The following is a 25579-nucleotide window of genomic DNA, read 5'->3' on the forward strand; positions in this document are numbered from 1 at the left end:
GGTGCCCGGTGTCACGCTGCAGTTAGAGTCAACACTTTCAAGAGAGGGGGAGAGAAAATTAGGAACATAAACCGCCAAAAAGTGAAAAAAGTCTAGTAAAAATTTGTAGCATAATTAACCATAAAATGTTGTGCAACTGAAAGTCTTATAAACTTAACAGAAGTGAAGATTAGACTCAACTTATCACACAGTAAACTGAGGACCAGCAAATTTTTGACTGGTGACCTATCTTCTGGAGTCTCCTGTGTGGGGCATCACAATCAAGGGTGATCTTCTCCTCCCCCACCACCCAAACATGCACGCCGCTTAGCGAACAAGACTGGGAACCATGGATTGATTTTTATCCCATCCCTTGCCCGAGGAAACTGAAGCCGATTATGGTGCCCATCACTGCACCGACTGTGAGAAATAAAGAATGGCCAGTTGAACTAGGTAGCGAAAGTAACTGCGATATGATTCTATAGTGGCAGCCATAGCACTGTACCGCAGAGGGATTCAGGCGTTCAGGAAGAGAACATAAGAAATAGGAGCAGGAGTAGGCCATACGGCCCCTCGAGCCTGCTCCACCATTCAATCAGATCATGGTTGATCTTCAACCTCAACTCCACTTTCCCGCCCGATCCCCATATCCCTTGATTCCCCTAGAGTCCAAAACTCTATCCATTTCAGCCTTGAATATATTCAATGACTCAGTATCCACAGCCCTCTGGGATAGCGAATTCCAAAGAATCACAACCCTCTGAGTGAAGAAATTCCTCCTCATCTCAGTCTTGAATGGCCGACCCCTTGTCCTGCGACTATGCCCCCTAGTTCTAGACTCTCTAGCCAGGGGAAACAATCTCTCAGCATCTACCCTATCAAGCCCCCTCATAATCTTATATGTTTCAATGAGATCACCTCTCATTCTTCTAAACTCCAGAGAGTATAGGCCTATTCTACTCAACGAGAGAGGGGGGAGAACATATAAAAAATAAAACCTTTAATAGTTTACCTCGACAAACAAGAAATGGCACTTATAACAACAACAACTTGCATTTATATAGCACCTTTAAAATAGTAAAACGTCCCAAGGCGCTTCACAGGAGCATTATCAACCAAAATTTGACACCGAGCCACATAGGAGATATTGGGACAGATGACCAAAAGCTTAGTCAAAGAGATAGGAGCATCTTAAAGGAGAGGTAGATTGGTTTAGGGAGGGAACTCCAGAGCTTAGGGCCTAGATAGCTGAAGGCACGGCCATCAATTGTAGAGCAATTAAAATCGGGATGGACTAGAAACCAGAATTGGAGGAGCGCAGTGATCTCGGAGGGTTGTAGGGCTAGAAGAGGTTACAGAGATCGGGAGGGGTGAGGCCATGGAGGGATTGGTTCAGTTCTCCCTGTTGCTCCCTGTATCTCTGTGATAGAAGTGGTCTGATGGTCCACCCAGTGGCGTTAGGAGGCAAAGCAACTTTAAAGTCAAATTTCAAACTTGAGTCCCGAGTGTCGCCACACTGTCAGATTGTAAGCAGGCTTTTCCCGTACTTTTTACCTTGTACTTTTCCAGTGTTTCCTTAATCATTGAACCAAGAACAGTTTGGAAATGAGGAAGCTGTTACGGTATTTTTCTAAACAGTGAAGAAATAAAAGGGGTGATTCTGTGATCTGGCTCTTCCAGTGGGGAGCAGTGGGTTCACAGCCTTGATTTTCTGCCCACTAATAATGGATGGAAAATCATGGGCTGCTCCCCACTGGGAATCACTCCTAAAATCTTTAAAGGCGACTCCCCAATGACTCAGTGATAAGTGCGCCACATGTTGTGGTACGTTGTCACACAGACCAGGAAGGTCCCATTTCCGGTCCCCGGCCTGTGCTGAGTTGGATGATCTCAGCCAGGGCAGCAACTGGGCACCATAATTAGCCACAGTATCCCCGGGCTAAGGTGGGTGAAAGAACAACAGCCAGGGTTCCTTCTCCTGATCACTATCCAATGATCAGACTACAGAACACCAGGCAGAACGTAGTCATAAATCCAATAATCAGGCAGAATTGGGAATCTGGTTATAATCCCAGCAACCAGGCAGAATTAGGCATCTGTTATATTACCAGCGACCAGGCAGAATTGGGAATCTGGTTATAATCTCAGCGACCAGGCAGAATTGGAAATCTGGTTATAATCCCAGTGACCAGGCAGAATTGGGAATCTGGTTATAATCTCAGCGATCAGGCAGAATTGGGAATCTGGTTATAATCCCAGTGACCAGGCAGAATTAGGCATCTGTTATATTACCAGCGACCAGGCAGAATTGGGAATCTGGTTATAATCTCAGCGACCAGGCAGAATTAGGCATCTGTTATATTACCAGCGACCAGGCAGAATTGGGAATCTGGTTATAATCCCAGCGACCAGGCAGAATTAGGCATCTGTTATATTACCAGCGACCAGGCAGAATTGGAAATCTGGTTATAATCCCAGTGACCAGGCAGAATTGGGAATCTGGTTATAATCTCAGCGACCAGGCAGAATTAGGCATCTGTTATATTACCAGCGACCAGGCAGAATTGGGAATCTGGTTATAATCTCAGCGACCAGGCAGAATTGGGAATCTGGTTATAATCCCAGCAACCAGGCAGAATTAGGCATCTGTTATATTACCAGTCACCAGGCAGAATTGGGAGTCTGGTTAGACCATCACTGGCTCCAATTGACGAATGCAGCATTTGTAAGCAAATAGCTTGATCTTAAATAGGCCGAGAAATTATTTAAAAAGCAGTGAACCAGTTAGTATTTCTTTGGTAGAATGAATTAATTTATTAAAGTATTAACATTACAAATAACCCTACATCTTTACAATATTCACACCTATCCTTTATGTAAAATAACTGCTGACAACAGGTTAGAACCAAAGAACAGTTCACAGTACACTACAGACCCCTCATCACTAACCAGATGAGAAATCCTTCCCCCGATTTTCTTTCTCCTCAGTGTCCACCTCATTCTGCTTTGTTGAACGCTCTGCGATGTCTTCTTGAAGAGCAGTGTAGAAATGGAAGTCGTTGCTGAATTTAGATGTTGTTATTTTTTGGTGAGGACCTAACCAACTTTGGAAAAATTAATACGAAAAATCACTATTTTCTTGAAAGAATTAAAATAATTTAATTAGTCACATAATAATAACATTAAAATTTAATTGGGGCTGAGACATTACATTACCAGCAGAAATCTATCAACAGGTTGAGCAGAATGCATCCAGGACTGTGTACAGCTATACTAAACCCCCGAGAATAGATCAGGGTAGCCATTTACCACGCACAGAATCTGGACAAAGTACCAAGATGCATGTAGTCAGGACTGGACAGCCTTAAATCAACCTGTATTTCTAAAACTGAAAAATATCAATTTGCAGTGGAACAAATAAGATGGTTTGTGTTTAATTCATGGGCTGGCCTCCCTCACTTGATGGCTGTGTAATTCACTGAATCTTTAAACCAATGGAAAAAGAAAGACTTGCATTTATATAGTGCCTTTCATGGCCTCAGGACATCCTATAGCGCTTTACAGCCAATGAAGTACTTTTGAAGTGTAGTCACTGTTGTAATGTAAGGAAACATGGCAGCAATTTACGCACAGCAAGGTCCCACAAACAGCAATAAGATAATGGCCAGATAATATGTTTTAATGGTGTCAGTTGAGGGATAAATATTGGCCAGGACAATGGCCTGCAAAGCTTACTAAAATCACAAATTACGTTATAAATTGCGCAAAGTAGCCACACAGTTTGGAGCTCTGCCTCAAGCCCAAATTATACATGTGTGTTGCAAACACTGAAACACAGAGATACAATCATCACTCCTGTGTTATTCTAAACACCAGCAGTGATTACAAAATGATAGTAATGTTAACTCATACTGCAGCCGTCACTAGGACCCCTGCTGTCATGACTTGATGATGCCAAATGGCCTCCTTCTCTGCTGTATCTTCTGTGAATTGTTGCTTATGCATCTATGTACAATAATCTACGACTGCAGGTCTTTCAGCAAACTGCACATTAATTCTTGAAAGTTCAGCAGCAAATAAAAAATTATGAGTTGCAATCAAATTTCACGGGGGGGGGGGGGGGGGGGGGTGCAGGGAGCCTGAGCTCAGGAACATCAGCATTGCAGACCATCACTTAAAGCTAGCCATAATTCTAAATTCAGCTCAGAATGAAATTGGTGTTGGAGCACCACTTGATACTGCCCTATACAGTCTTTGATTGAATCTCAGAGTCTCTGTATAGTAGAATGCCGTTGGAATCCAGGGAATTCCTCTTGGGAGACGACAAGCAAAGACTAGATGCCTTCTCTGATGGAATGTAAATAAAAGCTAGAAGAGATCCAGTGCTCCTCCTGGTGGCCGCTTAGACAGCAGCATTGGCGGAGGACTGAGAACTAGTCCACCTGGCTGCTCTCTCAACCAGGGGGCTGTGCTTAATATGGTGATACCATCACCTAGAATTTGCCATAGTGCACACCTTAGCCCAACCAAACAGAATTTTTGAAATTGGGGGACCGTTTAGAGCTGTCCTGTAGTTTTTTGATGAAGTAACATCATCTCCGACTCTGTGGTAGCAAGCCGTTTTGAAGCAGGGAACAGGAAAAATTACAAAAGTCTTACTGAGAAAAGCACATTCTGTAAATTCAGAGAAAGCACCAAAAAGAGCCCCTGCTCCTCTCAGGATCACAAGTGCAATGACTAATCGGTGAAAAGCATGTGGATTTTACAGGTGGGTATAGGGAATTATTCATCTTGTCTCTTACAGGTCCAGCAACATACTTAAGCCTGCAGTCATACTTGCAGTCACAGATTATTGTACATAGATGCAAAAGCAACAATTCACAGAAGTTACAGCAGAGAAGGAGGCCATTTGGCCCATCGCACCTGTGCCAGCACTAGCTCCTTAGCTAAACTATCTTCACCAATATACCTGTGAAGAAGCTTCATGGTCTCTAACCTGTCCTTCAACTCTCAGGAGCTGTAAACCCCAGGAATGGGTTTGAGTGACTGCTACAAGTCCAAAATTGGGATTGATTGATCTCTGAAGGGAGCTTTCAGTGGTCTTAGGGTGTGCTAACACTCCAGCTTTCTGCTTTGCTGCAACGCTAACGCTGGAGTGCAAGCATGGCATCGGATCAGCCATCATCGGAATCAAAAAGTGAAACCTCCAGCAGCTGTGGGGGTCCCGTACAAGAAGCGAAAATCCCTTTGTATCGTGTCTTTAGGAGGTCAAATCCTCGGCTGAAACCTGCTTAAATGCACAGCATTTGTGACTTCAACATGCCGACGTCAGGAACGTGAGCGGAGCTGAAAACCTGCTTCCAAATAGCAGCCTGGAGCAGCCGTGGAATGCCTGGATAAATGCGCTCTCTGTATCCACTTATAACTCGAGAGCGAATCACCCTCAGTTCCCTTTGTGCAGTATAACTGCGGCCTTAATCCAACTCCCTGTGGATCTAATCGACATAGCAACACTCTCCGTAACAGGCAATGACTCCAGCTTTCTGCAACACTGGGATATGGTGTTGAAGGTGTGGGAGTGGAAGTGCTGTGTTGGTGCTACAAGGTTTATAAAAACAAACAAAAATAGAACTGCTAACTGACCTACAGCCTGAGAGTATCAGTACAGTCATTAGATACATAATGAAAATATTCCACTCCAGAGCACTGCCACCCACTTGCACTGAATTTATTGTCCTATCGGTACGGCATTTCAGTTTATTCAGTATTCCACCCACACTTTAAAAAAATATTCGTGAAGGAGAGGATGTTAGCGCTGAGGAACATTACTCTTTCCATCTCGGGCACCCTGGGTCACCATCAAGCACTCCCACGTCAGGTATAGCATAGTATAGACACAAAGTGTCTAACTCCCTTTACTCCGTTTAAAATTCAGAACTGCACCAGTGTGATAATTTTCGATTTTTCATGCCAGTCGTTCTGTGGCATCTCTCAATGAGATTAGTGGTGAATTCGGGGCAGCTTTTGCGCGGTAAGGGCCTGTGCCCACTGGAACCTGGATTGAAACTGCGCAAACTCATTTCCTGTAGGACCCTTAGCGCCAGCGGACAGATGGGACTTTCATCCCATCAGCCTGTGCTGAATACGATCCCAAAGTCTCGGAGGTGGAAGGGAAGTGTCTAAACCACTGTACCACCCAGTCCCTAGGGCACCCCGCAATCTTAAAATAAGCGGTGATAAAAGCTAAACAGACATAGCTGTTGAAATGTTCAATTGCAAATTACATCCAGCACAAGACATGCAGAAGGTGGGTCCTTCAAAAACAACTCTTCACTCCTGAGTATCTTTCAGGATACACTATGGGTCTGTGGATTCTACACAATGTTTCAAGATTTCATCCAGAAATTTGACAACCAGCTCTCTCTCATCTATTGGTACCTCCTGAAGGCTGTGTACGTGCTGAAAGGCCTTTTCCAACATCCTGACTCTATCCTGTGGGTCCGTCTGAGTCACCGTTTCATCAGCCTCCACACCTGAAGTCAGGAAGCGCTGAACAAAGGTTCGGATTAAGTCGCCTTTCTCTGAAATGGTTTTGCTTATGCAGGGGTGGTCTTTAGCGGTGACGAGGTGGAGGAGGTGGAGCAGCGTCTGACAGATCTGAGTCCGCAAACTGGCACAGTATTTGAACTCCAGGAAGTCCTCTGTCTCTTCACTCTTCTCCAAGGCCAGCACCAGCGCGCTCCAAATCTCGCAGAACTGTTTGCTGTCCCCGTACCGCTCGCGGGTGTTCGGGATCGAAAGTGCCGTGGCCGATTTGATGCGCACTTTGAAGTTCTTGCAGGTTTTCACCACTGAGGTCAAGGCACTGAAAGCCTGTGCTGCCCAAGGAGCAGAGTCTGTAAAGGACAGTCATAATAAGACACATGAAGCTGCACCAACACATTACATCCTTATTTCACTAGGAACCATTTGGTAAAAACTGCAGGACTCCAGGCTTTAATCTCAGCCTCAAGTGACATTCGTAAACAATTTTACAACACCAAGTTATAGTCCAGCAATTTTATTTTAAATTCACAAGCTTTCGGAGGCTTCCTCCTTCGTCAGGTGAACGATGTGAAGCCTCCGAAAGCTTGTGAATTTAAAATAAAATTGCTGGACTATAACTTGGTGTTGTAAAATTGTTTACAATTGTCAACCCCAGTTCATCACCGGCATCTCCACATCAAGTGACATTCGAACGTGGACCTCCTGACTCTTTGTTATTTTATTTATTGAGGGGCACAATACCAAGGCACACTCTCAGCAAAGCCCTAACATGCTGCAACACAGAGGGATGGCATGTGGATCTTCATCTGCTATTCCCCACACAACTCCTGGTTCTAATCATGTATCTACAGGCAGTTGCTGATGCAAGTCACTTTTTTAACAGTAAATCAAAAGCAAAATACTGCGGATGCTGGAAATCTGAAATAAAAACAGAAAATGCTGGAAATACTCAGCAAGTCAGGCAGCATCTGTGGAGAAAGAAACAGAGTTAACATTTCAGATCGATGATCTTTCGTCAGAACTGGAAGAAGTTGCTGATTAAGCAGTTTTTAAGCAAGTGCAGAGCCAGGGAAAGGGAGGGGGGAGAAAGGGGAGGGGAGGAACGAACAAAAGGGAAGGTCTCTGATAAGGTGGAGGGCAAGAGTGATTAAATGACAAAAGGGATGATGGTGCAAGGCAAGGAGGGTGGTAATGGGACAAGTAAAGAAACAAAAGATGGGTCTAGAGGAGCTGTAAATGGCAACATCAGAACCATTAACAGCACTTGCTGTCCAAAAAAATGGGAGTAGTGGTTATGATCTGAAGTTATTGAAATCAATGTTGAGTCCAGAAGGTTGTAAAGTGCCTAATCGAAAGACGAGGTGTTGTTCCTCGAGCTTCCATTTTGCTTCATTGGAACAGTGTAAGAGGCCGAGGACAGTGAGGTCAGAGAGGGAGTGGGACGGGGAATTAAAATGGCAAGCGACCGGCAGGTCAGAGTCACGCTTGCAGATTGAGCAGAGGTGTTCAGCAAAGCGAACATCCGATCTGCGTTTGGTCTCCGCAATGTAGAGGAGACCGCATTACGAGCAGCAAATACAATATACTAAATTTGAAAGTAGTACAAGTAAATTGCTGTTTCACCTGGAAGGAGTGTTTGGGCCCTGGACAGTGGGAAGGGAGGAGGTGAAAGGGCAGGTGTTGGATCTCCTGCGCTCACACGGGAAGGTGCCGTGGGGAGGAGAGCGGGTGTTGGGGGTGAAGGAAGAGCGGACCAGGGTGTCGCGAAGGGAGCTGTCCCTTCGGAATGCTGGGAGGGGAGGGGAAGATGTGTTTGGTGGTGGCATCGCGCTGGAGGTGGCGGAAATGGCGGAGGATGATACATTGAATGTGGAGGCTGGTGGGGGGGGGCGAAGGTAAGGACAAGGGGGATCCTATCATGGTTCTGGGAGGGAGGGGAAGGGGTGAGGGCAGAAGTGTGGGAAATGGGACGGACACGGTTGAAGGCCCCGTCAACTACAGTGGAGGGGAATTCTCGGTTGAGGCCGTTTTTACTTTCTCCGTAGATACTGGGATAGCCCTTCCTCCTACTAGCATTCCATTGCCGACTTTAGCTGAAGAGCAAGGAAAAGAAAATCCTGTGGGGCCAATCTCCCACAGCCGGGTGAGTCATGAATGGAGGCCCAGTTGGAGGTGCACCGACCAGCATGTCTTCCAAGTGGCCACAGGTTGTATTATTTATAAATATCATTTAAAATAGCAAAGCTTGCAGGGTTTTTATTTTTGAGTACACCACTCGGTGGTGCAGCTCATGGTAGTCAACTCCCAACAGGAAAAGTAAACGCATTTATTCAGCACCTTTCATGTATCTCAGAAACCTACAAAAGTACTTCATATACAATTAATGTCACTGAAATGAAGTTACTGTTGTTATGCAGCATTTTTGCACGTGGCAACGTCCCACAAACAGCAATGAGATGAAAATTAATATTTTTAGTGGTGCAGGTTGAGTGAGGAATGTTAGCAAGGATTTTGAGTGTACCCCTGCTCTTTGAATAGTGCCATGGAATCTTTAATGTCCACCTGAACCACCAGGAGGAACAGATGAGGCGTCGGTTTAACTTCTTAACCAAAGGTTGGTGCCTCTGACAGTGCAGCACTCCCTCTACCGGTCTGAAGTGGTCAGGCTAGATTATGTGCTCAAACCTTGGAGTGGGGCTTGAACTCACGACCTTCTGACTCAGAGGTAAGAGTGCTACCAACTGAGCCAAGGCTGACACTCAGTGCAAAAGGAATACAAATGTGACATGTAAAACATAAAATCAGTTCGAGTGGGGTGGAATATTGTGATCCAAGAACTGCACCTTCATCAGCTAGGCTGCAGGAAGCACCACTGAAGATCACTTCAAATTTGAAGGCCCAAAGTTTGCACTCCAAACCTTCAAAAAAATTATAAAGGTGAGAAACAATTTAAAAGGACAGAATTATGATTTTAAAACATTTATTTCTGCTCCCTTCAATGGCTTAGTTGGTAAATGTACTGCGTAGTCTGGCACTCTAGGGATTGGCAATTAATGCTGGCCTTATTAGCGATGCCCATATCCCGAGAATGAATTAAAAAGAAACAGACTAGGAAGGTCCCAGGTTTAATCCCTTGTCTGTGCCGAGTTATCTGATCTCAATCGTGCCAGTGATGGAATAATGCAATTGGCCTCAAGTGTTCCCGGGCTACGATGGGGAAAAAACAGCCCCTGATCACCATTCAGTGACACCCTGATGGGAAGAGCACGTGTGTGTGTGTGTGTGTGTGTGTGTGTGTACACATCAGGGTAGGGCAGGATGGAACATCCTATCCACAGTCAAATCGCCTGCAAGCACTCACCACCCAACCTTACGTACCAGGAATGCTGCTTGGGTGACGTGCCCGAGGGCTGCTGGTACTTTCAGGAGAGGAGAGGCAGGGAGAAAACTTGGGGAGGGGAGACTATTTATGTTTTCTCCACTGTTTGCTCCACAGAACACTACTGACACATATCGTTGCTACAAGAGACAAAATAAAGCCTGGCAGGCAAATCCCACTGAAAACAATGCAAGCAATTCTCAGGTGTAAAAAGAGTTAAAAGAGATGAAGAGCTCCATCGGTCAGTCAATGGACCCAAAAGCTGACATAGATTGGTAAGAGTACATACCGAGTGGAATAGCCGGGTTTTTGAACATGTTCCCCAGCGCGTAGCACGCATTCCACCGCACCTTCATGGTCGCCTCGCTCCGAACAGTGCGGATTAAGGCTTGGATTGACTCTTCAATTCCTGGTTTGAACTGGGGCTTGGAGATATGGTGAGGCTGCAGGAAGTGCAGCAGGTTTCCTAAAGCTCGCACTGCATTGCTCTTCACCTGGGACAAAAGAGGCAGAACGATATTCAGTCACAGTATCGGTACGACTAAAACACAATTGGAATCAGACTTAACAAACCATTATTCAGGCACGCATGCTGCTGGTGGGCACAGAGCGGCTGAGTGCCAGTGCCTCATGCCACAGAGTGGAAGGATGCAGGTTCACAGCCGCACTGCTGTCGAGGCACCGAGCAAAGCCCTTCACAGAGAAAAATGGGACGGGGAGAATATTGGAGGGAAAGTCACCCCTCCCAGCCATTCTCACACATTTCCTGGCACCCAGTGTCTTGGCAGCCTTGACGGAGACCTTGGAGCAGAGATCAGCTGCAGTCAAACGTAGTGCAATTAATGTATTAATCGTTCAGATATCGGCCTTTCACCACCGCAAAGCTTCTTATGTAGAACTGTGAGACTCGGGGAGCAAATCACGCTACGAGGAGCTGGTGTAGAATTTCATGGACTATCACCTCACGCCAAATCACACTTTCCCTACCGTGCATCACTCAGGGAAGAGCTATAGGAAAGGTGAGAAAATACTCTAATCCACACAGGCCTCTGCAAGCTGTGGAATCCACTGCTCTAGAGTCTGAAGCTGAGTCAGGCAACAAGCCTGAGGCAGCTACTGAGAATAAAACCTGCCGTATATGGGGTCCCTGAGGTCACATTTACAGAGTAAAATGTATCCCTTGAAAAAATGCCAAGTGTTTAATTGGAAGAAAACTTGCTTAGATGGACAAGAGCTGTACAATGAGGAGCAGCAGAAAATGTATTTAAATGGCAGCTCACAACTCCATTCCTGTAGTGTCAATTCTAAATGACCTGCACTGAAGAGTAATGTCAGTTCAATATTCAAATAGTCTCTACAGCATCAATAGCAATCTTAAGAATTAATCCCCTGTGAAGGAAGCTACATTGAAATTTGAGATTTTTCAAAAGAACACGATTCCCTTGTTTCTGTGAATATTCTTGGGACACGGTATATGAGTCCACGTGCAGAGATATTTATTTTAAATTGCAGCAGAATTTTCTGCTAGTTGCTTCCATTTCTTTCATTTTGGAATCCTAGTCTTTCCCTACCCCCTCCTATCTCTTAGAATCGTAGAATATTACAACGCAGGAGGAGGCCATTCAGCCCATCATGCCTGTGTCAGCTCTTTGAAAGAGCCATTCCAATTGGTCCCATTCCCCTGCTTTCTCCCCAAAGCCCTGAAAATTTTTCCTTTTCAAGTAGATATCCAATTCCTTTTTGATCTGCTTCCGCCACCCTATCGGGCAATGCATTCCAGATCATAAAAACTCGCTGCATAAAAAACACTCTCATCTCCTTCCTGGTTCTTTTGCCAATTATCTTAAATCTGTGTTCTCTTGTTATCAACTCTCCTGCCAGTGGAAACAGTTTCTCCCTATCTATATCAATACCCATCATAATTTTCAACACCTTTATTAAATCTTCCCTTAACCTTCCCTGCTTTAAGGAGAACAATCACAGCTTCTCCAGTCTCTCCACCCAACTGAAGACCCTCATCCCTGGTACCATTCTAGTAAATCTCTGCACCATCTCCAAGGCCTTGACCATCCTTCCTAAAGTTTGGTGGCCAGAATTGGACACAATGCCCCAACTGACACCTAACGAGTGGTTTATTAAGGTTTAACATAATTCCTTGTATGCTTTTTTAACAGCCTTACTGACTTGTCCTGCCACCTTCAAAGATTCATATATGTGAACCCCCAGGTCTCTCTGTTCCTGCACTCCCTTTGAGTATTTTAATCCCTAGCCACATTTCGGAATTATGGTTATAGATAAAGCAGGGCTAGAATTTTCCCTTCGCCTCATCTCATGTTATAAATGGATACTCTGAGTATCTAGACTATGTTCTCATTATAGCTGTCAAAACATGTCTGTATTTATGAGCTAACACTTTAGAGAAATACATTGAACAGTGACCAGAGATATTCGATGGCGACATTTAATTCCATTTTCTTTTAAAATCTGTAGTGAGATATGGAATACTTTTCCAGGAGAGAAGACTTCCTCTCGAGCTATTATTTCAGCAGCCAATCCCCTCCATTTGGCAGCTATTGCTGCAGAGGAATGAACAGTGTCTTACACTCATCTACCTATTAGGTTGCACGGCTGAGATGGTAATGGAAGGCTTTAGTTGAAGTCATATGGAAGATATGTACTAACTTTGTGACACTGACATGTTGGAGTGGACAGCCGTTTGTTTATATTATTGACTGTGGTTCAATGTAAAATAAATTTTATTCATCAAATAAAACCTGACAGGACCATTGCTTGCAGGTAATATAGGGATCCAGAGCGCAGTTGTGATGTTTAGCTGCTAAAATGGAGCTATATTTAATCTGGCCTGTCCCTTTAAGGCCACCAATCTCACTTTGCGAGATGGTTTGACTTGACACATCCCAGGCTCAACTCAAGATTAATTGTTAATAGAGATTTCTATAGATTGGCAGCCGCGTGTAAATCGTTGGTTCTTGCCCTGGGGTGAAGCCAGGTTCCCAAGGTCAGAAAAAATCCAACAGGAAATGACTGGCTTTCTTTCTCTTTTTGTACTTTGATGGATGCAAAACTTTTATATACATCTGCTAGTCAATCTCTTATGGCGTTGCATACAGAGAATCAAGATTGAATGTAATCTTCAGCTGAAGTGGGGTTAAAGGGCGGGGGGTATTTGGATCAGTGCATGCAAACACAATGCAATTCTTATTTTAAATTCGTACATTTTGTCCTTATTTCCATTATAAATGGGATATGGCAAACATAAAAGGGAATCCAAAAGTCTTCTATAAGCATGTAAACAGTAAACGGGTAGTAAGAGGAGGGGTGAGGACGATCAGGGACCAAAAAGGAGATCTATTCATGGAGGCAGAGGGCAAGGCCGAGGTACTAAATGAGGACTTTGCATCTGTCTTTACCAAGGAAGAAGATGCCGCCAGAGTGTCAGTAATGGAAGATGTAGTTGCGATACTGGATGGGCTAAAAATTGATTAAGAGGAGGTACTAGAGGAGCTAGCTGTACTTTAAAGTAGATAAGTCACCCGGTCCGGATGGGATGCATCCTAGGTTGCTGAGGAAATTGCGGAGGTACTCGTCATAATCTTCAAAACGTACTTAGATACGGGGATGGTGCCAAAGGACTGGAGAATTGCAAATGTTACACCCTTGTTCAAAAAAGGGTGTAAGGATAAACCCAGCAACTACAGGCCAGTCAGTTTAACCTTGGTGGTGGGGAAACTTTTAGAAACAATAATCCAGGACAGAATTAGCGGTCACTTGGACAAGTGTGGATTGATTGGGGAAAGCCAGCACGGATTTATTAAAGGCAAATTGTTTTTAACTAACTTGATAGAGTTTTTTGATGAGGTAACAGAGAGGGTAGATGAGGGCAATGCAGTTGATGTGGTGCATATGGACTTTCAAAAGGCGTTTGATAAAGTGCCACATAATAGGCTTGTCATCAAGATTGAAGCCCATGGAATAAAGGGGGCAGTAGCAGCATGGATACAAAATTGGCTAAGTAACAGGAAGCAGAGAGTAGTGGTGAACGGTTGTTTTTCGGACTGGAAATAGGTATACGGTAGTGTTCCCCAGGGGTCGGTACTAGGACCACTGCTTTTCTTGATATATATTAATGACTTGGACTTGGGTGTACAGGGCACAATTTCAAAATTTGCAGATAATACAAAACTTAGAAGTGTAGTGAACAGTGAGGAGGATAGTGATAGACTTCAAGAGGATATAGACAGGCTAGTGGCATGGGCGGACACGTGGCAGATGAAATTTAACACAGAAAAATGCAAAGTGATACATTTCGGTAGGAAGAACAAGGAGAGGCAATATAAACTAGAGGAGAGGCAATATAAACTAGAGGGCACAATTCTAAAAGGGGTACAGGAACAGAGAGATCTGGGGGAATACGTGCACAAATCATTGAAGGTGGCAGGGCAGGTTGAGAAAGTGGCTAAAAAAGCATACGGGATCCTGGGCTTTATAAATAGAAGCATAGAGTACAAAAGCAAGGAAGTCATGATGAACCTTTATAAAACACTGGTTCGGCCACAACTGGAGTATTGTGTCCAGTTCTGGATACCGTACTTTAGAAAAGATGTAAAGTCCTTAGAGAGGGTGCAGAAGAGATTTACTAGAATGATTCCAGGGATGAGGGACTCTAGTTACGTGGATAAACTAGAGAAGCTGGGGTTGTTCTCCTTGGAACAGAGAAGGTTGAGAGGAGATTTGATAGAGGTATTCAAAATCATGAAAAGTCTAGACAGAATAGATGGAGAGAAACTGTTCTCATTGGTGGAAGGGTCAAGAACCAGAGGACATAGATTTAAGGTGATTGGCAAAAGAACCAAAGGTGACAAGAGGAAAATCTTTTTTACACAGCGAGTGGTTAGGATCTGGAATGCACTGCCCGAGGGGGGGGTGGAGGCAGATTCAATCATGGCTTTCAAAAGGGAACTGGATAAGTACTTGAAAGGAAAATATTTGCAGGGCTACGGGGATAGGGCGGGGGAGTGGGACTAGCTACATTGCTCTTGCATAGAGCCGGCACGGACTCAATGGGCCGAATGGCCTCCTTCCGTGCTGTAACCTTTCTATGATTCTAAATTTCTTTGGCCACGTTTATAACAGAAACTGTCTATGTAAACTTGTCACAATGTAATTAGATGCAAAAGTGAGGTGTTACAGCACCGCCACTTTCAGGAGGGTGTAATTACAGTGTGACAAATTTACATAGGCAGTTTCTATTATTAACATCGACATAGAAATTTATAATGACATCATGGACTATGGAAGTAAAAATTTTAATATATTAAAAATAGATATATAGACTACCACATCTCCCAGGGCGTTGCTTAGAGCAAATCAGATGTGATGCTGTAGAATAAAGTCAGCAGTGTTATATCATGTATTGCAAATCTTGCTGATAAGAAGGCACTGTACCCCTTTAAGGCTGCAAAATCTAATTGATGGTAAACATAGCCTCAGCTCATTCAGAATTAACTGTTGTTTGATCAGGGAACTTTGCAAATATATAATGTGCTCGTCCATTTCAGGCTCCAGCTGAGAATCACAGTGTTTTAAGATTATTTTGCATCGCTAACAGGGTCTGACGTCTGCAGTTTGACCTCTGAATATTCTGACCAATCAATTTCAATATATCTCTAGCAAATTTCCTGTGGCATTAGTGAGCTGGAAGAAGTGCTGCTTTATAACAATAGCGGTGTTATCAAGCGTGCAGTGGATCATGTAAGTGTGACACTTACAGGAAGTGCACACTATACACAGATTGTTAAAGTGCGATTGATAGAAAACACAAAAAGAATGAAATGCAATTGTGCATCAGTCTCACACCTTGTCTTTATCACTGGACGCATGAGTTGCTGATTTCAACATCTTGAGTAGCAGAACGTCCGAGAACTCCTCCTGGAAGCCTAAGCCCATGGACTCCCTGAGGGGGCAAAAGGTAACTCGAGTGAATCACTGACCAATAGAGTGGAACCTTAAATATCTGTCTTCCCGATTAGCCACCAGAAATTTTATAAGACAAAGCCTTACTTGAGCTGTACCCTCACTGCACTGCCCACCAATGTTTGTTTTGTAATTTGTATTTCAATCTCCTTTTCTTGACAAATAAAACAACATATCACTTTTTATTATATTTGTGTTAATTTCTGCAGCTAGAGTCTTACTGTATCCTACAAGCAAGACCTAATTTTGGGGACTCCTAATTATCCACCAATTTCCGTTATCCACCAGCAGGATAATCAAGGTTCCACTGTTGCATCCCAGGGCCTCATGTTTTTCTTAACTTTTGCCCTCCCCCTTCTCTGATCTCCCTTGACACGTACCACCCTGAGCTCTGAGAACAGGGGTGACCTGCTGGCGAGTGTCCAGGCAGCTCTAAACCAGGAACCAGCAAGTGAACAACAGTAGCTCTAGTGTGACTAGTGGCAGCTCGTCCAATTAAATTTCCCTCCTTGAGTGGCAAAGCAGCACTTAGCCTCTGCCTTCACATGACACCACTGCTTAATTCAGTAACCCACATTCATAGCGTGGTACTTATTGGCAACTCAAACACACTGTGTCACCATGCTGTCCTCTGCCAGGTCTTACTATCTGCCCATCAACATATCTCAGCAACTCATGCCAGCTTAGTACAGTTACAGGATGCAAATATTAGGGAACAACAGATACGTACATGTTAGCAATCAGAGTGTCTGTGAGATTGCCCAGTGACCAGGCTGCTTTGGTACGGACATTTAAGGACTTGTCATCCAGTGAAGTGAGGATGGCATTCGCAGTGTCAGCCACAAACATCACATCCTGTTACGTGAAGAAAGATAGTAAAAGTTCAGTGCTTCTTAAAGCAAATCTGAAGGAAATTCCAGCTAACAGACCCATATAGTTAAACTGCAACCCTTTCATTTCAAATGAGGAGTCCATTGCTTTTCTGAATTTGGAAAGTTTTATATTTGTAGTTAAGGTTGAGGGTCAACTTTAAATCACCTCAGTTTCTATAGTGGAAAAGAAACAGTAACATTTTCTTTTGTTTATTTCTTAATGAACTGTTCTGCTCATCAAGGTGAAGGAAGTCAGTCCAGATAATGGAATACTCCCAGGGTCAGGCAAAGCATGGGTCACTTGCAAAGTGAAGCTTCCCGTATTCTGCCCTAATTCGAAACTCAGAAAAGCATACCTGTATGAATTTTTATATTACACGTATCAGCCATCTTTGTTTGTTCTGTCAGTGAGACTGCCATTGTATGCCAATTTGCGCTTAATGATGGATAGATTTGTACTATCGACCCAAATCCACTAGGAACTGCATTCAGAGTGCCCAACCTCATTTCCTATAGAGAGAGGAGATTTTCATCCCATCCAAACCCAGATCTCAGAGGTAAAAGGACAGTGTCTAACCTAGTACCTCATATTAGTCGCTCTAATCATTTCTTAAGGCAAACTTTCAGCTCAAGTTAGTCAAAACGTATTACTGCAATCCTCCACGAACAGACCACATCCACTGACAGCCAGGTATAAATAGAACTTTTGCCCAATGATCAGGGAATGCTTTGATAGTGCCCACAGAAAAGTGCAAGCTAGAGAGATGGGACAACAGGCAAGACTTCAAAAGAATAGGGAGGAGCAATTACAATGAAAGGAAAGAAGGAAGTGAGAATGTCGTTATATGGGTCAAAGATCAATTCAAAGACCAAGGACATTGAAGTCTGGTGTGCAGATTATCGGTTTAATTTCATCTTGGTGAGGTACAGCACCATGCAGAACAGCTCATAAAAGAAACTGGAAAATACAGGAGGCAAGGAATAGATCAAATGCAGAAACTTTACCAGGCCATAACCTGCTCTGAAAATAACGGTGATTCTAACACGGCTCATTCTTATTTCAGAGCAAATGGAAGAGCAACTTCCAGCGAGTGCACTTGCGCAGTCAAAAGCGGAGATCCGGTAGTTGCTCTACCAGATGCCCTGCTTCTCCGAAAGCTGCGCGGGAAGGGCAGCTTGCTGACTGGCTCCCCGTTCAAATGGCTGCAACGGCGTGAAGTTGCTGCGCAGCCCAGCTGTAAATGAATTATTTTTGACAGAAAAAGGTACGTCCAGTTTTTGTAATCTAACCAAAATTTTAACAGCGTGGTAAGTCTTAATGACTGCCAAACAAACTCTCTGGCACCGAAAATTTACTTTTACAAGTGTGGAGTTTCATTCCTTCAAAATGTAATTGTTGTTGGACATTTAAAAAAAAATAATTTTTATTTATTTAACTTTTTCTTTGTCTCTTTTATCTGTCTTTTAATTCAATATTTCTTACCATCTCTTTATTTCACTATCTGTAACTGCTTTTACATTGAATTTACTATTCTAACTGACACTTAATGGTTCTGTGTCTACGCGGCTTGTTAATGATGCTTCAATCTGATTGGTTAAGGGGATATACAGTTCCTTGCCCCGCTCACACAGCTCACAGATGCCCAGGAGAGGACGCTGCACTTTCTCTGCCTCCCCATTGCTGGAATTTGGTGCCCAAAAGCCCGTGGATAGTTTGTGGGTAAGTTTAAATTGAACGAGCGGTGGGCAAGAAAAATAATGAAACAGTATCTGTATTTTCACAAGGCAAGTTGATGGCTTTCATTAATTCCAATTACAATATCTGCATGTGTGTGTCATGGAAACACTGACAGTACAAAAATGGTTTGAAAAGTCAAACAACTATGCACTGCAATGGATGTGGAATGCATAACTAATGGCCATATATCAGCAGATATTTTATGTAGCATTCCTGTGATGTTCTGCTTCGGTAATATAAATTTCTTTTTACTTGTCTCTCTCTCTCTCATTTTCTCCCCTTCCCTTTCCTTTCCTCTTTTCCTGAAGGGGTACAGTTCCACGGGTAGCAGTCTCCCCCCAGTTCTTCACCCATGCAGCCCTTATTAACATAAGCGTCTCAACAGCGAGTTCAGCAGGCTATCCAACTGTGGAGAATGTCACAGCTGAGCCTGGTCACAAGATAGATACAGGTGAGGCCCATCTTAATTCATCCATCCAGAATGACCCTAAAGTTGCCCAATTGCAACATTAAATTAATTTGTAAAAATGATTCCAGGATTTTTGCCTTCACTACTCCATTCTATTCCATACATTGATCCATCTTTGTGTGAAGAAAAACTTCCTGATATCAGTCATAAATTTCTCTGTGGCTCCTTTTCCCACTCTTGCAAGTTAATTTAAAGTAATTTTTTATATTTGCCTTTCTGTATCATTAACAGTCTTGTATACGATCATCTCTCTGATAAAGCCCAAGTTTCTCCAGTCTTTCCCCACAACTCAGTCCTCTAAGACTAGGGAGGATCTTTCTGGCTCTTCTCTGCACTTGAACGTTTGAATGTCTCCCTTACGTCTCAGTGACCAGAACAGTACACAGTACTCAAGTTGTGATTTGACCAGAGCACTATACAGTTTGATCATGACTTCCATTATATTGGCATTGACACACTGGTTTTGTTGATTACCGCAATGCATTGGTTGGGTCATGTTTAGCATCAAGTCTACCAGGATTCCTAGGTCTTCAACTTCAACCTTTCAACTTTATCTTTAGCTATTTCAACGCCATTTATAGAGTATGAGTGTTGCCCGTTTTTCTTTCCAATGTGTAGTACGATACATTTGTCTATATTAAATTTCATCTGCCACTGTTCTGCAGATTTACGTATTTTGTCCAGTGAATTCTTTAATTTCTGAGCTGGTTCCTCCAATTCTACTGGCACTCCTAGTTTGGCATCATCTGCAAATTTGAACAATTTGCATTGGCTATCCGAGTCCAAGTCATTGATGCAAATTCGAAACATTGGTGGTTCTAATGCTGATCCCTGGAGTGCCCCATTCTAATCCTGTCCTCAACTGACGATGACATGTGTTCACTTTCCACCAGGGATCACTGTGCAGCAATCAGGAGCAGTTCTGTTTTGCCCTCGCTTAACCCAAGGACACTGCAGCCGACTCTGGCAGTACAAATGGCCACAGGTTGTAGCAGAATTGATCCCCACTCTGTGCTGAGTTTGCTGATCTCAGACAGGCCATTGGCATGGGCCTCAGCCTCTCCGAGTTAGAGAAGGAAAAACAGGCCAGGGTTCCCACTTCTGATCGCTCTTCCTTTACCCCTGCTGGAAAGTGTGCATTGTTGGATGTAAGGGGAAGACAGGATCGAACTTAAGCTGTGGTAGGTAGTTGAATAGCCTGCCAACAGTCTCTGTTCAAGGCTCACACATGAATGGCCACTTGGCTGAAGCACTCGAGAGCAGCCACTGCCTGTTGGACTACACACATGGTAAGGAATCTTACAACACCAGGTTATAGTCCAACAATTTTATTTTAAAATCACAAGCTTTCGGAGATTATCCCCTTCGTCAGGTGAATGAGTGTACATCGACAACGACAACGCAAAATCGTCGAGCAGAAGTTGATAGCCAAGTTCCGCACCCATGAGGACGGCCTCAACAGGGATCTTGGGTTCATGTCACACTACACGTAACCCCACCAGCAAAAAGGGAAAAAAAAAGTTATGTGTTTTAATATTCTCTCTCTCTCTCTGCCATTTGGGTCTCTTTCTTTCTGGCTGTGTAATTGACACAATGTATATCCAGTGTACTGGGACGTGCTGCTCTCCGTGACTGGCCTGTTTGAACAACAACGACACCTTTTGATTGGTGTGATGGTGTCCCAGCCTAATATAAGATATGCGATTTGAGAACCTTCCACTCATTCACCTGACGAAGGGGATAATCTCCGAAAGCTTGTGATTTTAAAATAAAATTGTTGGACTATAACCTGGTGTTGTAAGATTCCTTACATTTGTCCACCCCAGTCCATCACCGGCATCTCCACATCATGACTACACACAAGCAAGGGGCTGGGTTCTTCAGGAGATAAGGGAAGGGAAGCAAAACTGGGAGATAAAATTGGCAAGAGAACAATTTTTAAAAGAAGTGAGTTAAAAAGAAAATGCTGCAGTGCACAGCAGGTCAATCAGCAGATCCAATGAAGGGTTCCACTACAAAGTTAGCTGCTTTTTTTCTTTGAAATGCTGACTGATCTATTATGTATTTTCAGCATTTGCAGTTTGTCTTTTCAGGCTCATGCCTGTGTACACCGATTCACTTGAATCAGCAAATATCAGCAAACAGATTTGTTTCTACACCTTTTGGTGGCACGTGGATATGCAGCCAATCACCCTGTAACCTGCTAAATAAAGAGAAAATCTCTATGGTTAGTACAGCAGATTGTGCATCAAACATTCTAAAGGATTAACTGTGTAACCGTAGGGTGTACTCACCTGTCGGAGCGAGGGGAAGAGGATGTAAACGCCCAGTGCTCGCACGGCAGCTGCCTTGACCAGGGGATGTTCGCTGTGATTGAGTCCGAGCAGCACAGTAATGCACAGGATCTGTTTTTCATTCTAACAAAACAATTTCAGTACATCGAAGTTTAAATTTACAGCTGAACAGCGCGCTCAGTTACACAGGCCGGAGCTTATCTGTAAGCCCTGCATTTCTTCACTAACCCCCATCACTACCACCGGGCCTCAATTTTCTCTTCTCTTGTTTCAGTGCAAGTTTTCTCATTTTCCCCTCCCTGAGGGCTTTGGTCCATGCTGAGGTAAAGTTCCATAGGGACCGGCAGTTCTCTGATGCCTTTCCCAAAAAGTCATTCTACATGTGCTATCCTAGACAGTGAGTGTCGTAAGGCTATTTCAACCACAAGGAACTTCTCAAGTAAAATCAATCCTGTCTTCCCCCAGCAGCAACAAACATGTACTTTCGAGCAGGGGGTCACTAAACAGCGACCAGGAATGCAGGCTGTTATTTCCCCTCCCTAGTGCAAGGGCACATTTGCCAGTTATAGTGTCCCCAAAATAGCAATGCAAATTTGCACAGTAAACAGTCAAATTGTAAAACTGCTACCTCCCAATACAATGGCAAACTGAATCGTTGTCGTTTATACTTAATTCTGTTGTCTGCCTACATGGCCCTGTAGAGCCCTTTGCACGTGGATGTTACTGACCCTGGGAGTGCCCAATGTTGTAGTCGTACTCCCTCCCTATCGTTTTTAGTTGACCGTCATCCTTCAAGTTCCTCTGTGCCACACACCAGGGCAGGTGGGTAAAATACTCCCAGATTGCTGCTATGTCACTCTGGAACCAGATGCTACAACACCCGTGTGATCACTGTTGACGGAGATATAAAAGAGCAGCCCTAGGCAATTTGTGTGAATTTTCCCGAAATAGTAAGATATGAAATTTCGTATCTGTGCACTTGCAGTTTTTCATACATTCACCGGTTTCATTTGAAGCTTAGCCGAACAGGTGAAGGTGAGAGGGAATTAAGCTATCATCTAAACCACATACAGCACATCCAACCTTGTGTCTACTGGAACTAAGAATGAAAAAAAAGTTTGTTGTTTTGGGAGGTTAGTAGCATCAGTTGGGCATAGTTGGTAGCACTCTTGCCTCTGGGTCACAAGGTTGTGATTTCATATCCCATTCCAAGGCTTCAGTTCATAACCTGGACTGGTACTCCAGGATTGAGGGAGTGCCGCATGGTAAGAGATCAATTCTTTGGATGAGACATTAAACCAATGCCTGGTCTGCTGGTTCAGGTTGAAGAAGAGCATGTAGTTCTCCAAATATCCTGGCCAACATCCTCCCCTCAGCCAACACCACCAAAAACAGGTTATCTCTTGCTGTTTGTGGAATCTTGCTGTATACAAAATGGCTACTGCACTTACTTACATAGCAGTAGTCACTGCACTTCAAATCAATTTACATTTCTGAGAGATGTAAATGTGAGACACAATATAAATTCCATGTTTTTTTTTTCTTTAATAGGAGCTGCAACGAGCCTATACCGCAGAACACACCTTACCCCAACATAATAAAGGCTAAATACAACAAGGGAGGAAAACATGTCCAATTGTATTCCTTAGCCATTCTTACCGGCAGACTGTTAAAAGCCTCTGGTAAAATCGAGGAAACGGCATCACAGGTGCTGGTCTGGAGTGTAGAATGCTCATCATTCTGTAATGCTGCCGGCAAAGGACCGTTCAACATTCTGGACCAAAAGGTCACGACCTGCATTTAGAGAGATTATCTTAGCTCAGTATGACAAAATAGACAGAGCCAGGAAAAGCTTGCACTTATTGTGTGAAAGCTGAACAATCTGATAAATTTGGCAAAGTTGGAAAATCCACAGTTAATGAGCACTTTCTATCTACGGTAAAAGCTTTGAATGAAGAGTTTTAATCCTCACATATTTATGATCAAAAGTTGGATTATTCAGATTCTGTTTAGGACTCAATGATATTGTGTGCTCTATCGCTTTTTACAGGTTCTACAATAATAATGTCTCTGTTTTGTTATCTTGGTTCTCAGTCACCTTTGCCCACACAGTGACTTTGTGATCACAGCCATGCCATTTTACAGCAGCAGCAAGCAGCAGCTAGGCACTGCCCCATCTTAACAGAGGGAGGCAGCACCAGAGGCAGACTTACTCAAACTAATCTTGCACTCCTCCTAGCAGTTGTTCAAAGATAAATACTATTTGGTTCAATCCATGTCTACACTGAGCTAGTTGATCTGTGTTAGCTGTAGAGACGTTGTAATTCGCTGGAACAATTTAGGAAAGGGAAGGTTAGCCAGAATTCCCAATCCTGATCATTATCCAACGGCTCCTGCTGGAAGTGACCACTTGTGTGGCTGTCAGGTGAGGACAGGATCGGGTACGGCTGTGATGTCCCGCACAGTCAAATAGCCCTGCAACTATCAAGGCTTACATATGAATAATGCTCACTCATGTGCTGTACTGGAGGACTTGAATCCTGTAGACTTTTTCTCCATGGAGGGAAGTCAGTGCTGTCAGGGGGGGGGAATGATTAGTCCAGAAAACATGGGAGAAAAAACAATATCATAAGAAAAAAAATGTATTAATTGGGGAAGAATACATTTAAACTGGTTTCTATTTATTCTAACTCTCTATTAAATTATCACCGCAAATATCAAGGAAAAATGGTGCCTCATGACAACAGCTATTTAAAGAGCAGAAAGGTAAATTATACCAATCATGAAATGAGAAGACTTATCCAAGACAGTAACAGGAACAGTGAGACAAAGATAACAACATACCTGGCTAACAGGTACTCTTTGATTGAGGAGTGTGGGCGAGTCCAGTTTATGTTGTTGGACAATCCCTGAACCTATCTCCTCCACCAGCTGGAAACACACAACATATTTATCACGGAACTGCTCAATGAATACTTACACATTAATCTGTACTTAATAGCTGCCCACTTCTCACATTAGAAAAGATTTGGTTGATGAAATAAATGCAAACTTAAATTCAGTAAACAAGGAGGCAATGAGATTCACACTCAAGGACACTTCAGCATGCAGTGCGAAGACACGGGTCGACTGTGACGTTAAGTGCACCCCACTGGTGCTTCTTCACATAGAGGCATTTTTCTAAATGTAAGATATACATTGAGCCTTGCTGGTTACTTTAGTGGCCAGATTTAGCACAACAACTGTACATTCCTAGAGACAGGTTACCTGCCCATTCTGCTGAATGGGGAACAGTGTGGTGCTGGGAAGAGAAACACATTTTATAGATATATACTTAACTTCAAATGCAATTTCCCAACAACCTAACTATATAAACATGGAAAGAGAGCCACTTTCGCAATCTCCCATAAGCCAACCAACAGCAAGATTGGATGTTTGGATGTGGATCTCAGTAGGTGCGTGGTCTGAAGGAGACAGGATCAGAGAGAAATAGATGGGAACAGGCTTTGAAGAAAGGGAGCATTATGTCTCTCCAATGTGGTCCTTTTATTCTCTAAATTTTCTCCCTGCTGTCCTGAAGGTGTTGATTCCCTCATTGGGGTACAGTTCATGGGCAGTGGTCACTTTCCAATGCTTCGCCATTATTAATCTGTGAGCCTCAACAGCAACTGTTGGCAAGATATCTGACTGTGGAAGACATCACAGCCGAGCCGGACGCTATCCTCAGCAGAGCACACTTTAAGGAAGGGGTCACTGCATAGCAATCAGGAGCGAGAATTGTGGTCCATTTTCTCTTCCCTAATCTAGGGTACTGTGGACAATTTTAGAAACCCTATCATTACCCCATCTAATGCAGCACAGACCAGGAATTACACCTAGGACATCCCTGTCAGTCCATTTTATATCAAGACCCATCTCAAAAGCAGATTTCAGGCTGTTATTGATTCAGACCCATATGCTAAAGATAAAATCAAGACTGAATTCCTCCTATTCTGCACCCCCTCACGCCACAGCAATGCTGCATTTGTTTCAATTTTTAAAAAAAATACTAGCAACACCTGATGCACAAATATATGCGTCATGTTGACAGAAAAGAAACTCTGTAACACGATCAGATCTGCTCTGGCTTCACTTGTGGTAAGTCAGATGATGCACTGTTTTATGATAACAGGAACTTTATACCACATAATGCACATAATTCTGCACCGGGGGTAGAATTGCATTAACCTTTCTAATTGCTGTAACTGGGCACAATTTGGAAGTCAATTAATGGTTAAATTCTGTTGTGAGGCATCTTTGTACACTGGC

At 43.5% G+C, this 25579-nt stretch overlaps 1 protein-coding gene across 3 annotated transcripts in view; it reads right to left on the reverse strand.

The window, feature by feature from the left end:
- Positions 1–2769: 2769 nt before the first annotated feature.
- Positions 2770–25579, reverse strand: part of heatr6 (HEAT repeat containing 6) — a 52232-nt gene continuing 29422 nt past the window's right edge. Inside the window, exons 14-21 of one of the 3 annotated variants that reach the window (XM_068008308.1) lie at positions 24116–24202; positions 22931–23065; positions 21272–21394; positions 16629–16753; positions 15782–15878; positions 10194–10398; positions 6418–6875; positions 2770–3083 (exon numbers count right to left, since the gene is read on the reverse strand). In XM_068008308.1, the coding sequence (XP_067864409.1) occupies positions 3048–3083; positions 6418–6875; positions 10194–10398; positions 15782–15878; positions 16629–16753; positions 21272–21394; positions 22931–23065; positions 24116–24202 (1266 nt within the window). In that variant the 3' untranslated portion in view covers positions 2770–3047. Of the gene's footprint in view, positions 3084–3960; positions 6876–10193; positions 10399–15781; positions 15879–16628; positions 16754–21271; positions 21395–22930; positions 23066–24115; positions 24203–25579 lie in introns of those variants that run through there. The other 2 variants (XM_068008307.1, XM_068008309.1) reach the window with 2 other exon arrangements.

Source organism: Heptranchias perlo, chromosome 28, assembly GCF_035084215.1.
Source record: "Heptranchias perlo isolate sHepPer1 chromosome 28, sHepPer1.hap1, whole genome shotgun sequence".
NCBI classification, from domain to species: Eukaryota; Metazoa; Chordata; class Chondrichthyes; order Hexanchiformes; family Hexanchidae; genus Heptranchias; species Heptranchias perlo.